General features: G+C 34.6%; 2 protein-coding genes across 2 annotated transcripts in view; one reads left to right on the top strand and one right to left on the bottom strand.

The window, feature by feature from the left end:
* LOC113520104 (uncharacterized) overlaps positions 1-1,723 on the bottom strand; it is a 23,858-nt gene extending 22,135 nt beyond the window's left edge. Inside the window, 1 exon segment of the mRNA XM_052897426.1 lies at positions 1,619-1,723. Within this exon segment, the coding sequence (XP_052753386.1) occupies positions 1,619-1,651 (33 nt within the window). The 5' untranslated portion in view covers positions 1,652-1,723.
* On the top strand, positions 429-18,127 carry LOC113512229 (uncharacterized). Its single transcript, XM_052896607.1, has 5 exons — positions 429-513; positions 11,424-11,538; positions 15,669-15,817; positions 17,011-17,171; positions 17,657-18,127. The coding sequence occupies exons 2-5, from the start codon at positions 11,431-11,433 to the stop codon at positions 17,821-17,823; spliced, it is 585 nt and encodes a 194-aa protein (XP_052752567.1). The 5' UTR covers positions 429-513; positions 11,424-11,430; the 3' UTR covers positions 17,824-18,127.

The raw sequence follows: 18,127 nt of genomic DNA, 5'->3' as shown, positions 1-18,127 counted from the left end.
TATATATATATATATATATATATATATTTCCCTGCAATCAAATAAACTAGTTTACTTTTAAATCAACATATTTTATTTAAATCTACTGTAAAGTCCAGATAGTTGTTATCTCCTGAGAAGAATCCGCAAGAAACTAAACATATATATGTACCTATATAATATACTTATCACTATTATTTATATACATATATGAAACCTGTGATCCTTATACAGTCGAACTTTTGAATGTATTTCATAGATATTCAAATATTTTGCTTTATCCGATCCCAAAGAATAAAAATAGCACCTGCGTTCCTTCTCTTCCTACAATTCGAATACGAGAACTATCTTAAAATAAATACTCTTTTTATTTATCAAAAAAATGTTATCATTTGACATATATCAATTTATTCTCAGTCAATATTTAAAATTACAAGTTTCAATACAAATTTATCGTGGAACAATAAAGCATATAGAAAAACGCCCAATTAAACCTGCGCCCAATAAATCTACCATTGACAACACAAAAACGAGGTAAGGTATATCTTATATCGGAGGTCATTAAGTCAAACAATAAGCATGCAGGTAGCTGTACCTCTAAGAACTGGACACATATTTTGTTCTTTACATTACACATTTTAATATTTAAATTAATATATATTAAAAAACAAAAACAATAATAAGTTATTAGTTTAGAATTACTTTGAAAAGGTAGAATTTTCTGTCTCAGGTTGAGATGAGTTGGGAACAGATGATCCTATTACTATGTTATAAATTAAAAGTTTGTAAAGATGGTAGGATGCACATTTGTTACTCTTTAACGCCAAAATTACTCTAAGGATTTGAATGAAATTTGGTACACGGGTAGTTTATATCCCAATTTAGCACATAGGCATACTTTATATACTAATTCAAACAGGGGAAACCGCGGGATATGACTAGTATTATAAAAATAATAAACACATATATACATTTTGAGTTATATATAAATTTGTGCATGTGTACTATCACCGAATTTCGACATGTTTCAGCTTGGTATACCTACATTACTATTTAAGATTAATTTTAAATATTTTTTATATTATTTTATTGAAGTCAATTATAACTAAAAATCTTAGATTATATAGATAGAGTATCAAGTCTCAAAAACGCGTTAACTTTTTGTCAGCTAATTGTCAAATTAACTGACTCGTTTTTTTAATCAGTGTTCTACGAGTATATACTTGCGTATATGCGTAATTACCTTGACATATCTATATTTAATTATATATTAATTAAAATTAATTTTTACGCATTAAAATAAAGCAAAAATTATAAAACAAATTAAGAATAGAAGTGATAAAAGAAACACTTATAACAATTTATCACGCAAAATTGTATGAAAAAGTAGACCCGCTTTTCTCGAAACATTTGTATGGAGACATTCTATCTACCATATATAATCTAAACTAATAATATTTAATTACGAACAGATCTTTGTTAAATGTACTTTGATTATCGTTAACATTTTAAAAGCCTGTTTTTAATGACCCTTATAATTTATACCCTCAATTATACTACGTCATATTGTATTGTTCCTCTATTTTTCAAATTTCATTCACAATGACCTTAACATTAATTATAGTTGTTATTAACTTACCGTAGCGGCGAACAGTGTCACAATACTCAGCATCTTGGTTTATCTGTCGCACCAAATTCTCACACTTTAGTATAACAAACGCACGCGGCGCGTGCGCATCTCCTATATACCTTCAAAGCCTACTATGACATCATACCCCGCACCCCGCCCAAACCCGTTTCGAAACTCATCTTCACGTGTCTTGACCTTTGCTTCCGATACACAGCTGTTTAACTTGTCAATTCACCAACAGAATTGTTAGGAAGTAGCAATGGATATTGAATAATTATTTGGCGCAGTATTTGTTATTCCTATTGACAATAGCAGACAATAAGTCAATGTCAATTTGTCTACATTTCGTCTGATATGGATGTTACAGAAATAATATTGTTATAACATGAAAGATATCCAATCTTTCAGGAGGCAACACCTGCGTTCTCTGTACATATATACATACATATCTGTCACGCCTGTCTCCCATTAGGGTAGGCAAAAACAATGGAACACCAAATGCTTCGATTCAAACAAACCTCTTTCGCTTCTTCCACATTCATCGATCTTTTCATACACGCTCGCTGGTTAAGGGTACATTTAAAAACCCATATTAATTTTTTCACTTATTTCACTAAAATATGTATAGATAAAAGAAAAATACATTAACATACTAAATAAATGTAATTGTTTAAAATTTTCTATAGAGAGAAGAGGTTCCTATTGTACTGCACCAAATTGGAAAATACTCACCTAATTCCCTTAATATTACAATGGGCGTCCTAGTATAATCTGTATTGTTCATACTACTGCTCACATCTATAACCCGTCAACTTATTTACCATTCACAATATTATAAATTTCCTTATTGATTCTATAAATATGAAAATGTGTTTGTTAACTTATTAACTCATGGTGCCTCAATGGCTTAAACAAACGCCAATAAATTTGGCATACACTTAATATTTGGGATGATAAAAGATACAGTTGCTGAATGGACCCAGCATAGAATAAGCCACCCCTTCCTTTTCCGTGGGTGTCGTAAGAGGCGATTAATGGAGGACAAAGGATGGGCAGCAGTTAAGCTGCAGCTTAACCGCAGTTAAGCAGCAGTTTAACTGCGATTGCCAATTAGCTTGCCAAACGTGGCAGCTACTGGCAATAGCTGCCAAGGCGGAGACTTATGTTCAGCAGTGGACAGTTAAAGGCTGATGAAAAGACCCCAGGCTACTTTTTATCAATTAGTGAGGCCGATTCTAAGACGTCATTTCTCAAAATGTATTCTTTTAATTTGATAGTTTCATAAACTAAATGTATAATAATTTTGACTATAAATCTATTTAAGAAATTTAGTTTTTTTTTTTGATGGATGAAAATGGTATGGTAACCCCGTCTGCGCTAACGTGATACGCTGGCGGAGCACCAGTGAAGGGTGATAGATGAGAATGAAAACAGGCCAGTTAGCCCATCATGATGAATTCATCAGGAATTAACCATGATAGTTTCCAGGGGGAACCGCGAGGAGGTCGACCTGGTTGGGTATATTGCTAGCAATGGGATTCTCAGTCTCCATTACTAACAATCCCTTTCCCCTCAAGAAATTTAGTTCGTACTGCTCCTTAAAATAAAGATGTCGCTGTAATATCAAATTGAGAGTTTAATTTTTTAGATAAATTTAAAATTCTCGGTTTAGAGAAATGATGCTTCAGAATGGGTCCCAATAATACAATACGAGTATATTCTTGGTCACGTGAACGAAGTCGCGCGCAGAAAGTTGTATCTTATTATTTTCACCGTAATATAAAAATGCTCGTATTCGGCAATCAAAATACCCATATACAAACGAGTACATTTTACAAACCGCCTACAGTTCAAATTCCTTCGGGAATTTTGAACCATAAAGAAACCATAAACATAATAAAAAAAAAGTAAATTAACAAATCTCGATTTCGAAGAAATTATGTACTTTATAGGTTCTGACAAAATCAGAATATAAAACTGGCGATCCGCGAAACAGGACGAGGGAAAGGACGTGAACCTAAATTAAAAGTTAAAATTATCAATGATTAAAAGATAATGTAAGATGTATTTGCTTCACTTTCTTTTTTTACGGAAATAAACAATTTTGGCAATTAACAAATTTATGCTTTATTTACTTAATTAGTTTGTTTTATTATTAAAATTTGAAGAAATTTTATTACTTTTTAACTAATCACTTACTAGGTTTATCACTATGTTTTTTCTAATGATATATATTTTGGTTTATCGACATACTATATATAATCGTAGTAAAAACATATGAATTATATACTTGTAAATTTGAATCTAACATCTCATAAACAATAAAAAATCATAAACAAATTCATACGACGCGACGACCTCTTTGGTGTTTAATTTTTTTTAAGACAAATGGTTTCCTATTGGTAAAATTAAAATGGCCGCCGTTCTTAAGAGGTTAAAACTGGAGTCCCACTTTTTATTCTCGATAGTGATAACGTGATGTTAGAATAGAAAGAACTGGTGTAGCTAAAATCAAGAATTCAAGGTCAGAAACTAAAAGCGTTGTTGTTGGGTATTCTTTTTTTTTTTATACTTACCACAAGGGCGGTAAACAAGCATACGACCTAATCTTATAGTAAACGGTTATAACTGACCTGAACACCAAGAGTCTCACGTACGCGGTGCCGAATCCAACTTTTAAGAACTCCATACTGTAATAGTCTCTAGATACACTAAAATTATATATATAAAATTATATATATATATATGTATGTATGTCTGTATATATATAATTATTTATAATTTATGTAAAAAATATTTATTTAATTTCTGTCTTGCACTACTACTGCCCACTTACTACTTCCTATGCCACTGCGTTAGGTTGACTGGAAGAAATCTCTTTTAGAGATAAGTTCGCCTTTACTAACATTGTTATTAACTTATTGTTGTTACTGTATGTTTTAGTGCAAGAACTAAACTGACCTATCTTGATCAAATATATACATCAAGGGGGAGGGCATTGTTAGTAATATGAACTATCGGTCCCATTGCTAGCAATATACCCTACCAGATCGAACTCCACGTGGAAACCATCGTGCTGAATTCCAAATGAATTCATCGCGATGGACTGATCTGCCTTTTCATTCTCACCTATCACCACTCACTGATGTCCCGCCAACGAAAAGGGGTGATCCATTCTATGCCGGGACGATTAGGCAAGGTGTAGAATAGATGAGAATGAAAGCAGGTCTATTGGCCCATCGTGAAGAATTCTACAAGTATTAACGACAATAGTTTCCCGGGGGAACCGTGTAAAGGTCGACCTGAAGGTATATTGCAATGAAAATGTTAAACCTCTAAAAATCTCTTTTTGTATTCGAAGTTAGAAGGCAGTTTTAGATAAATGTAATCCAATTAGATAAGTATAGGTATACTTAATAAATCTATTAATTATAATAGGTAATGTATACTCATACCAGTTATTAGGGTTCAGTACCAAAATTTAAAAGGGAACCCTTATGGTATGTCTTCATCCGTCAGTCTGTATGTAACAGCGTGAACTCTAAATCAGCTGCTAAAACTATTGACGATTTAAAATTTTTGAATAGTTTTAGAGATTGTAAAATCATAGAAAATATATCTTATTAAAACTTATCTTTTTATAACTAAAAAATATATAACACGATGTAATATTGTTAAGAATGTTGAATATTGGCACAGTTTTACTAAAAAAAATTAAAAAAATATTTTCCACTCAACGACATCATCATCACCGTCCTCTTATAGGCCGTTATCTGAGGGGCTACCATGAAATGTTTTCCGAAATTTCGGAGCCGAACGAAACACAAATTTGATGTTAAAATTACATAATACTAACCGATTAAAAACATTAAAAATTATTATTATTTATAAAGTTTAGACTTTTATGGTAAGATTTATGACGAACGAAATGTTAAACTCCATTTACTGGGCCGTATTAGGTATGAACGAAAACACGAAATTGAGTCCGAAACTTCGGACTTTCATTTCATGGTAGGCCCTCTGTTCACTGCTGAACATAGATCTCCATAGACTGCCATAAGGAACATTTTCCAATTTTTACTTTTTTATACTACGTAATGTTTTACTTATAATAAATTAAGGTAATGTTCCACAACAAATTCGACTTCAATTATAATGTAGGATCGTAGGGTTCATCTTGTAAATATATTTAATCAATAATTAAATACATAAAATATTTTACAATAAAACAAATAAATTTTTGAATCGCCCAAGTCTACAAAACACTCTCTAGTCGCTGGCCCGTGCGCGGGATGCGCGCGCAGCCAACAATCACAAAGCGCCTGCGCGATTTGTGAGGACCCTGTATGCCTAAACTAGGTTTTACACGTGTGCTATAGGCATCAGTGCTCTCTTACTTTGTGAAACCAAGTTTAACATCAATCATCACTAGCAGAGCGAGACTTTGTACAAAAGTCGATTGCTTGGGTACCTCTGTCCCATTCGTGTTTCAATCGTGAAGCAGTTGTGTTTGCATAGCTGTGTTTCGGTTTAAAGAGTGGAATATGGCGTGAATTTACTGGGTACATAGGAATAACACCTGAGTTCTCAGGGAGGGTATCATGGGCGAAACAGTACACTCTGTTATGTCCACGGTACTGCTCATGTCTATAGGCGATTGTTACCACTTTCCATCAGGTGGGCCGTCAGCTTGTTTGCCATTCTAAGTAGTATAAAAAAAAATAGCATATACTTAATTAAATTATACACACACTTATTATATTGAAAATTTAAAAAAATACCGTTCTAAAACTTTTAATTTAAGTACAGAACCTTCGATATGCGTAATGAAATCACACTTGATCGGTTTTATAATATCAATTGCAAAGCGAATGGATTAGCATGACAGATTTACAAGAATCACTTAGTAATGTACAATGCATTCTTATATTTCTTGATTTTATTGTAGATAAAACTATTGTGCTTATACATTGTAAGTAGTTAGGTACTAATGCAAATGCAAATCTTTCTTGAAATATTTTCTATCTAAAATAAACAAACGGTGACGTCATCAAAATAGAATTGTAATGCATAATTTAAATTTTGTATTATGAGGGTTCCGTACCCAATAGGAGGATAAGAAAGCTGTAAACTTTACTGAACATAGGGCTCTCCCATAAAAGAAGGTTTTGCCAATAGTTGCCACGCTTGGCAGGCGGATTTGTAGTAGGCATAATTATTTATAGTTTGTAGTAGGCATAATTAGCAGGTTGGGGGAAGGAAGGATTATTAGTAATGGGGACTGGCGACCCCGTTGTTAACAATATATTCTACCAAGTAGACCTAAACGCTTCGAATTCGAATTCGTCACGATGGGCCACTTGACCTGCTCTCATCCTCACTTATCATCATGCACTGGTGCCCCGCCAGTGTAAACAGATGGCGTTGTCATTTCATTAAATCATTCATTAAAAAAAATATCAAGTTTTTTTTTGGCTCTGACTACAATCCCGTCAGATCTATTTCAAAGTTAACTAACGTAACAGAACTTCATGAAAAGGCAGCCAATTTTTGTTGACATCATCACAGGAACACACTCTAAACGGAGGAAAAGGGATTGTTAGTAATGGAGACTAAAAATCCCCTTGCTAGGCAATATACCCAACCAGGACACCCTCCACGCGGTACCCCCTGAATACTATCATGGTTAATTCCTGATGATATCATCATGATGGGCTAACTGGCCTGTTTTCATTCTCATCTATCACCCTTCACTGGTGCTCCGCCAGCGTATCCCGTTAGCGCAGGCGGGGTTACCATTCCATTTTCACCCATAAAAAAAACACACTCTAAACGAAATTAGTAACAAACCAAAACGTTCACTCAATGAATCGATTATTTATTTATACTACTGTTGCACATTAGCAGTTAGCGTTTTGGTAGGGAATTATGTATCTCATAACATTTGCATTAAGTTCTATTGAAAGAAACTATAAAAGCTTCCTTTCGCAAACGCTCAGATTGTAAAACATACCTGCTATAGTTTCCCTAGAGATATAGTCTGCATGAAGTTCTTCAGGCTATAATATTTCTTAACCCTTCTTTGCATAATGGCGGAAATTTCCATCATAACATTGAATGCCCAAAAATTATATAAAAGAACAAGTCCACTTTAAGTTGATCGTGTCTGGACACCTTTTTAATGTCTATTGCAGAAAAAAAAACATAGCTGTTAAATTTATTTTTTTAATAATTTTTCTTTGAATTTTGAACATGAATTATATCACCTTGATTTATTTTACCAATAAAAAAATCATGCAAAGAAGGGTTAAGGACCTGCCTGGCATTACAGGCGTCCATATGCTATGATAACCCCATTTATTAGACAGGCCGTATGCTTACTTGCCATTATAGTAGTATAAAAAAAGGTCGTCTCTAAGTTGAAGGTTTTTGTCTTAACGTAAGGATCTCTAAAGAAGAAGTCTCCGGAATATCCGGCTATCTGTACCTACAGTTGATACCGTGGTTGATATGCATGCAAATTATATTCCATGATAAGTTGATGCTACAGCTTGTCTGTGATTACGGACAAGAAAGTTCAAGGCTGAGATAGATCGTGTTGTAGCGGTCAGAGCTGCGCTTGCGCACCAACCTGTTGTTTATTGTTGATTCCATATTCAATAATTTAAAATTGTGTTCCACAAAAGTAACCAAGTTTAATTGCGGCATTTATTATTATTATTATTCAAAAACTATTAAAATTTAGTAATTTATCAGTCTGTTTGTAGCAGATTATTGTTAAGAGACAGGATAAAATTAATAACTTTTTACTTACAAAAAACTAACTTCAAACGTGGCAAACCCAGTCATTTTAATTTAAAAACTAAACTCTTAAACCGATTTTAATAAAATTTCTATTGGACCAATCTGTAAATATTGTCTTTCAGATAAAAAAGTATTTTCCAAGTCGGTTTATAACTGACGGAGTTATAAAAAAAAATCGAATTAAGAACCTTTTCTTTTTTAAGTCGGTTAAAAGCATAACACCCGTAACCGAGTAAATATTTATAGGTAGGTGCGATGTTTGATGTAAATGCAGAACTTAAGTAGTGTTTTTTGTGTTCACAATAAAATCACAAAAAATATAAACTGAGCTAAACAATTTTGGAATATGATTAATACTTTATTAGTAAATGATTCATCATAAAAATGTAGGATATTATCGATTATTCGACTATTTGATTTTTTTTTGCGTGTATATGTTAAGCGATATGTTTGTTAACTCTAAACTGATTTCTATATTTTTTTTTAATCGAAAGGGTTTCATCATACTTTTTTCAGATTAAAGTATTTTTTTTTATTAATAGAAAAAAAAATGAACTAGTACTTAACTAATCTATCTACTGTACCAGTACTAGTCCTGCTTGATAGGCGGATTGACAACCGTAGTTAGGCTTTAGAAAAAAATAAATAATTTACTAGTACAAAATATAAAACAAAACAATACAAAATACAAAATTAAAAAAAAAATTAAAAAAATACAAAATATCTACTTTCCCAATAGTTGCCGTGCTTGATAGGCGGATTGACAAACGTAGTTAGGCTTTGGTGACGTTTTAAGAGGGATGCTGCTGCCCATTCCTCGATCATTTAATTTCTTAGTCGCCTCTTACGACTCCCATGGGAAAGGACAGGGTGGCCCATTCTATGCCGAGACCATACGGCTTATTTATGCATTGTATGTTATTCTTATAACATATCCAGTTATGCAAATATTCTTTAAAAGTTAATCTTGCAACATGAATGATGCATCAAAGAGTTGAAGGAAGCGTCTGCTCTACACGTCTTACTTCATTGGATACCTACATAGTTTCAATTCTATTTGTTATGCTGATTTTAAAAGTATTATGCAATTTAATAAAAATAAGTTAAATATCTTTTTCAACCGGCTTCAAAAACGACGTTTTGACGTTCCATTGTTTCTGCCTACCCTAATGGATGCACTAGACTACCTGCTAATTAATTGTGTTCTCTCTAATTACACTCAGTTGGCTTGAAGAGATCTCTTTTATAAGACCTCCCTTGCTAACAAGTTGTTAAACTAATCATTATATGTATTGGTATTATGTATGTATATATATTTCATTTTTTTTTTAAATCAGTTCAATATTTTTGTTTTTAAATCAATACAACGGGACTTGATACGATAGAATCGGTGTTTTTTTTTTGTGTAACAAAACCTTAAATTAAAATCATCTTTTTTACTAACTGACTTTGTCTTACTAACTAACTTAACCGCAGCTTTGTCTGCATAACCAAAATATATTAATTGGCCGAGATGAAAAGTAATTCTATGTATAGTATAATTATGTTACCTCTTTTATATATTTCGCTTTTTTTATATGTATTCTTTTATTTTTATTTTTTTGAGTATTTACCAAAATCTGTTTTTATTTGTGTGCTGTAAGTAATGCAAATAAATTTTATATCTATCTATCTAACTATACCATTTATAATCCCAAATAATAGATACACCAAGTATTATATGGAACGGTTGAGCCATTAAGACGCCAAGCGGTAACAAACAAACAAACTCACTTTCACATTTAAAATATTAAGAATTCAAAATTCTTTATCACCTTTAATAGCCATCTAATACAACACAAGCCCACCGGGACATAAAAACCGTTTGTACGCTAGATATCGTGTACGTAGAGAATCGATAATTGCCCCCTCGGGCAACGTCGAGATCGGGTTCCGATTGTTACTCCACACTCAGGTATGATCATGCACGTTACATAACACCAGCAATGTGCTATCGACTCAACTTATCAATAATCAGATCTCATTGATAGTTTAAATGGAGAATTTTGGGTTGCAACTAGTCGGTCATTTGAATAAATAGCTGTTCTAACTATAAATTAACTTCTGCCAATTATATTTTAATTTATTAATATTTTTTTTTTACTAATTAAAAGACCAAATCAAATTACCAGAGGGAGACTTTGTACAAAAGTCGTTGAGCAGTTGTGTTTGCATGGCTGTGTTTCGGTTTGAAGGGTGGGATATGGCGTGAATTTATTTTAGGTACAGAGGAATAACATCTGAGTTCTCAGAAATGGCAACGCATAGGGGGTATCATGGGCGAAACATTATACTATATTATGTCCATGGTACTGCTCATGTATATAGGCGACGGTTGCCACTTTACATCAGGTGGGCCGTCAGCTTGTTTGCCATTCTAAGTTGTATAAAAAAAATTACAGGGTACAGCGGAATAACACCTGAGTCCTCAGGAATGGCAACGATGGGGGGTATCATGGGCAAAACAGTATACTCTGTTATGTCCATGGTACTGCTCATGTCTATAGGCGACGGTTACCACTTTCCATCAGGTGGGCCGTCAGCTTGTTTGCCATTCTAAGTTGTATAAAAAAAATTACAGGGTACAGAGGAATAACACCTGAGTCCTTAGGAATGGCAACGATGGGAGGTATCATGGGCAAAACAGTATACTCTGTTATGTCCATGGTACTGCTCATGTCTATAGGCGACGGTTACCACTTTCCATCAGGTGGGCCGTCAGCTTGTTTGCCATTCTAAGTTGTATAAAAAAAATCGTCTTTTGTACAAAGTCTCCCTCTGGGTTTATGGGTGAAACAGTATACTGTCATGTCCATGGATGACGGTTACCACTTTCCATCAGGTGGGCCGTGAACTTGTTTGCAATTTTAATTGCATAAAAAAGGTCAATTCAATAATTAATACATTATATAATTAGTATTCTTAACTTGAAAAGTGTATAAAATACCTGTAATTTTAAAAAATTGTGCAGTCACAAAATGGGCGGCGGACAGTCGGTGCGGGCGACTCACTTCCAACGTCCGGCTGGAGGCGAGCCAAAAGAAGAAGACGCTGTGGAACATCACATCAGCATCTCTAATAAAATGGTCAGTATATTAGATTGACCTATCATCATTCGATGATGTGCATCATATTCTATTAGAGTGTCGTATTAACATGAAAGAAAGAGTGTTTCAACCCTGAAGCAGTTGTGTTTGCATGGCTGTGTTTCGGTTTGAAGGGTGGGATATGGCGTAAATTTACAGAGTACAGAGAAATAACATCTGAGTCCTCAGGAATGGCAACGCATGGGGGATTTCATGGGCGAAACAGTACACTCTGTTATTTCCATGGTAATGCTCATGTCTATATGGTTACCACTTTCCATCAGGTGGGCCGTTAGCTTGTTTGCCATTCTAAGTTGTATAAAAAAAAATCTATAATAGCTGAACCTAAACCAGAAAATTTTTAACATCTCTGTAAATTATTGATGCCCATTAATTCTAAAATAATAACAAAAAAAATCATCAATTTCATCATACCAGTTGTCCACGGATGGGCATAGGCCTCCCCCGTAAGCCGAGATGTGCCAATAGTTACAACACTTGGCAGGCGAGTTGGCATAGCCTTTCATTATCATCAGATCAGCTGTTAACTGTCCACTGCTGAACATGAGCCTTCTCTTAAGTTTTCTCAGTAGTTGCCACTCTTGGCAGGCAGATGGGCAACCGCAGTTAGACTTTGGAGATGTTTTAAAAGGGACGCTGCTGCCCATCCCTCGCCCTCCCTTAGTCGCCTCTTACGACACCCACAGGAAAGGAAGCGGTAGCCTATTCTATGCCGGGAGTGCACGGCCTACATTTTCATAGATTTTACCAGAGGGAAACTTTGTACAAAAGTCGATTGCTTGGGCACCTCTGCCCCATTCGTGTTTCAACCGTGAAGCAGTTGTTTGCATGGCTGTGTTTCAGTTTGAAGGGTGGGATATGGCGTGAATTTACTGGGTACAGAGGAATAACACCTGAGTCCTCAGGAATGGCAACGCATGGGGGGTATCATGGGCGAAACAGTATACTCTGTTATGTTCATGGTACTGCTCATGTCTATAGGCGACGATTACCACTTTCCATCAGGTGGACCGTCAGTTTGTTTGCCATTCTAAGTTGTATAAAAAAAAAATACCACTATCACAGATAATATAATACTATACTAGTATGTTCGAAGTGAATTGTTTGTTTCAATTTCAATTAACATTCACCGTACGCGTCTACGGAACTTTTATAGTAATTCTTACCGCAATTGTGGTCTTGCAACCAGAATAATCATCCAACGGGACTTCAAGATGAACTACTTGATGCTCGCAACGTTGCTGCTGAATGCACAAGTTGCAAATAAATCGCTCTCCGTTCCTATCTAATGGTTAGCTGGCAGAGATTGTCATTAGGCATTTACTTAGTCAACTGTACATGTTTTATTGTACAATAAAGAATCCTTACTAATATTATAAATGTAAAACTAATCACTAAGGAAGCAATCCAAAAACCAATCACAAAAAGGTGGCCTGCAAGAGATCGCTTTTAGCGATAAGGTCGCCCATTGTTTTCTCATTGTGATTATTTCTTGTAATTGTTTGTATCTATAATAAGTTTACTATTGTAATCTTTTGGAAGAAACAATAAAGAATATCTATCTATCTGTCTATCACTATGAAATATAGTATTAATGAATGAATGGATGAAAACTCTTTATTTTTTCCTTTAAAGATTGATACAGATTTTTTTTGATGGGTGAAAATGGTATGGTAACCCCGCCTGCGCTAACGGGATATGCTGGCGGAGCACTAGTCAAGGGTGATAGATGAGAATGAAAACAGGCCAGTTAGCCCATCATGATGAATTCATCAGGAATTAACCATGATAGTTTCCAGGGAGAACCGCGAGGAAGTCGACCTGGTTTGGGTATATTGCTAGCAATGGGATTCTCAGTCTCCATTACTAACAATCCCTTTCCCCCCAATTTGATACTGATTATTTATATTATATATTAATATAAAGATTTACAATATGTACACAAATAATCATTTTATTTTATACTTAATTATATAAAAGCAAAATAAAGAGGCAACAAGGGGCAGCCTCATCACTAATATAGCTATATTTTAAGATAGAAATTAAGCGTAACTGAAAAATAGTAAGACTATAACAGGGAGGAAAAAAGGACTAAAAATCATTTTCTACGCAGTATAAAGAATATAAATAAAAAATATACTTACTACATATATATATTCTATATATATATATATATATATATATATATATATATATATATATATATATATATATATATATATATATATATATATATATATATATATATATATATATATATATATATATATATATATATATATATATATATATATATATATATATATATATATATATATATATATATATAATATTGGAAACTAAGTAAACAATAACGAAATAAAAAAGTGTAGGTACAAGTTACACCATGGTTACAATGGGCCGATTGCAATAAGACTTTTTACGACGATTTTTTTGTCCAACTGCAATGTTTCCGTATAAGTTGTTTATGACTTCTCATTTGTTATTAATTACAAAGATTTCCCACTATATTTTATGTCAAAAACGCCAGAATTCTCACAATGGTAGTTCGCGACGTTTTTGAACAATGACAAATTTTCAAGTTTTTTAGTGTGACACACGTTTTATTAATATAGAAGTATTTCAAAGGAAAAAAATTGTGAATTAAAAACTTTGTGGTTTTACCACTTTGGTTAAAGGAAGGAAATATATTTATTTATTTAAAGGAACACCAACAGCATATTGCATTATAACATATAGGTATAACAAACATTAAATATAATACAATATTAATGCACATGCCTATTATAAGTATTCACAGCATTTATTTTAACATAGTTATACAGTGCGAGAAAATGAAGTAACAATTATAATGAATATTTGTAGTTAATAACACTTAACTACAAATATTTTAAAAGTTGCGTTATTAGTTATAGAAATAAACATGTAACCTGAGTTGTGAGCAATATCAGTAAATACGATTATAAGTGAATTCAATTAAAAAATATTAAAAAAAATACATATATTATGATAATTAGAGTTACTTTTTATTAGATTATTGTACAAAGTGATTCAGCAACATACGTAATATAAAACCAAATACCTGAAAGACCTCGCATAATAGTGCTCCATTGTATTTTTTTTATGGTAGATATACTCGTAAATGGAATTATAGAGTCGCCTAAGCTATAAATATACACTGGTAAATTACAAATGCAGGACGATTGGTAAAAATAAAATCAAATAAGTTGACAAATTATAAGAAATTGACCACGATGGTTTCCAAAAGGGGTTGCATGGAGATCGACCTATGGGAATGTTGGGCAAAGGGGCTGCTAGCTCACATTACTAAAAATCCCTTTCCCCCCCTTATTAGACTAGATTGCAGTTTACTAGACTCATTAATAATATGAATTGGTAGTTAAGTCTTTTCTAATTGTATAATTGTTAGTTAGTGTACATTGACGCTTATCTGTGAGAGCTGTATACACCTTTAATTGATGTGTTCATATGGTCTTAAGCTTGGTAGTGAGGTGTAAGATTTTTTTTGTTCAAACTTAGATTTAAGCATTTTTAATAGTAGTTTTTCTCTTTTACTTACTAATAACATTGTATATTGTCTGCTTAATTATTGTGAGCATATTGTTGGTGTGTCTTTTATAAATAAATAAATAAATAAATTAGACTGCTTTTTTTTATGAGTGAAAATGAAATGGTAACTCCGTATGCGTTATCAGTATACGTCGATGAAGCATCAGTTTTTTTTTTTTTTTAATCATTTTACCAATCATGACAAATACATCAATTAAATTACTCACGATAGTTTCCAAGGAGAACCGCGTGAAGGTGACCTATTTCTTTTAATGTATGATAATGGAATTCTAACCCCGCATGCGCTATCGATATACACTAGCAGGGCATTAGTAAGGGATGACAGGTGAGGATGAAGGCAGGTCAGTTAGCCCATCATGACAAATTCAACAATAAACCAATCACGATGGTCTCCAGGGGGAATCGTGAGGTCGACCTGGTAACGTTTATTGCTAGCAATGGGGTTGCTATGATAAGGGGATCATTAACAATGCCTCCGCCCCCAGGTAACCTTTCCCCTCTACCCTCTACATCCCCAGGTGGAGAGATTAGTGGAAGACGCGACGTTAGCAGGGGGCGCGGCGGCAGCAGTAGCGAACACTGCCACAGCACCTCGAGAGGACTACAAAGAGAAGATAAACATGGAGAAACTGAAATGCTTAGACGAGAACCACTCGGAGAGAATGGGGTCAGTCTTCTTTAATAGACTATAATAGATAAAAGTCGATTGCTTGGGTACCTCTGTCTCATTCGTGTTTCAACCGTGAAGCAGTCGTGTTTGCATGGCTGTGTTTCGGTTTGAAGAGTGGGCTATGGCGTGAATTTACAAGGTACAGAGGAATAACACCCGAGTCCTCAGGAATGGCAACGCATGGGAGGTATCATGGGCGAAACAGTATACTCTGTTATGTGCATGGTACTGCTCATGTCTTTATTTTTCATTTTGAAGACACTCAAAGATTTTTTTTATAATAAAGAAACAAGGGGGGAAAGGGATTATTAGTAATGGAGACTGAGAATCCTATTGCTAGCAATATACCCAACCAGGTCGACCTCCTCGCGGTTCTCCCTGGAAACTATCATGGTTAATTCCTGATGAATTCATCATGATGGGCTAACTGGACTGTTTTCATTCTCATCTATCACCCTTCACTGGTGCTCTGCCAGCGTATCCCGTTAGCGCAGGTTACCATTCCATTTTCACCCATCAAAAAAAAAAAAAATAAAGAAACAAACAAGTAAGCGATCCACCTAATAGAAAGTGGTAACCATTGTCTATAGACATGAACAGCATTATAAATATCACAGAATATTCTTTGAAGCCCATGATATCTATTGCCAATCCTGTCACGATTGCCTTATATTAATATTGATATAAACACGACCTTAAACAAGTTCAAATCCACTTTGTATAGATTCTTTAGTTTAATTTAATCAACTTAATAACAGCATGGCGTGTATCATTTCACATATGTATGTATAGATTATTAGTGTACAAATCTTTCAAATCCAAAGTATTGCTATAGTCTATTTATTATAACTATATCAAGTATTGTAATTTATATATATATATATAAAGAAATCTAGTTAGAATATAAACCTAATTTGAATTTTGTATAATTCCAATTAGATTTCGGGAAAATCAGGCTTTTTCAAACCTATACGCTAAAAATACCTAGTCTGTGTAAAGTCCGCTCACGGGACGTCACAGATGTGGATTTTCCACCATTTTGCATGACACAGTTGAAAGGATAAGAACTACTGAGTTTATGCCTAGATGGCGCTCTGTATAGTTCAAATAAAAAAGTCCAATATACTATTAACGTTGCTCGAAATTTTTTTTTATTTTTTATACAACATCAGGCGTTAGAACATTTTCAGATTGACAGTGGAGGACTTGAACGCTACAGCGGCAAGAATAGAACTGCGAACTGCTAACATGGGGGGCGTGGATCCAGTCTGTGCCGATAGCAAGCACCAAGTAATAGAGTGTTATAAAAATGAATCGCCCGCTGACGTCATCAAATGTTGGGATACTGTTGGTAAATATCAACATCTGGGGGTACAGGATTACTAGTAACAGGGTCTAAAAGCTTCTTTGCCTATTCGATCGACCTCCACGCGGAGTCCCCTGGAAAACATCATGGTAATTTTATAGGCTGTTTTTTTTAATGTGAGAAAATGGATTGGTAACCCTGATTGCGCTAACGGTATACAATGACAGATGAAGCCAGGTCACTCGGTTCATCCTGAATAATTCGACAAGAATTAACTGCGATGGTTTCCAAGGATAACCGTGTGGAGGTCGACCTAATAGGGTCTATTGCTAGCAATGAGGTTATTAGAACACTACTAACAATCCCTTTCCTCCCTATCAATGGGACTAGTAGTTCGCATTACTAACAATGCCTTCCCCTCTTTAGAGACAGGTTAGAGATATGGGGCTTCGAAACGGCACGGTGAGCGAAACTGCTCGAATCAGTGTTGTCAACATTATATTATAATTATGATATTTATTATTATCCAGGTGCGTTTACAAAATGCGTTCAAGATGCGGCCAGTACGCGACTGCGGGTGCGCACCCAGAAGGATGCTCGCGAGCATGCTCGGCGGACGCGACACGTCGCGCACGCTAGGCAGCACGCGCTCAGGGATCTGGGGCCACCGCCGACAGACGAGGCTGTACCAACTTAGCCGAGAATAGATGTAGACACCACGCCGGCATACACAGACCACCAGTGTATGCCGGCTGAAGAACCCAGCGACCCGGAGGTCGTCGCCTCCGGAGTTGAAGCCGGGGTAGAGGGGTATACCCCGAGCCCCCTACCTCGCCCGCCCACACAACATCGGGCGGCCAGAGACGACCTTGTTGTTGTTATTTGAATATTTATTTATTTATATATACATATTTTTGATAAGCTTCACAGATTTACCAATGCACTCAGCAAAAACTATGTATGTATGTATAATAAAAAATCTAATTAAGCTTCAAAAAATA

Source organism: Galleria mellonella, unplaced genomic scaffold (genome assembly GCF_026898425.1).
Source record: "Galleria mellonella isolate WM207_F2 unplaced genomic scaffold, CSIRO_AGI_GalMel_v1 utg117, whole genome shotgun sequence".
Classification (NCBI taxonomy): domain Eukaryota; kingdom Metazoa; phylum Arthropoda; class Insecta; order Lepidoptera; family Pyralidae; genus Galleria; species Galleria mellonella.
The sequence above is the reverse complement of the archived record's forward strand: the minus strand, read 5'-3'. Positions and strand labels throughout refer to the sequence as shown.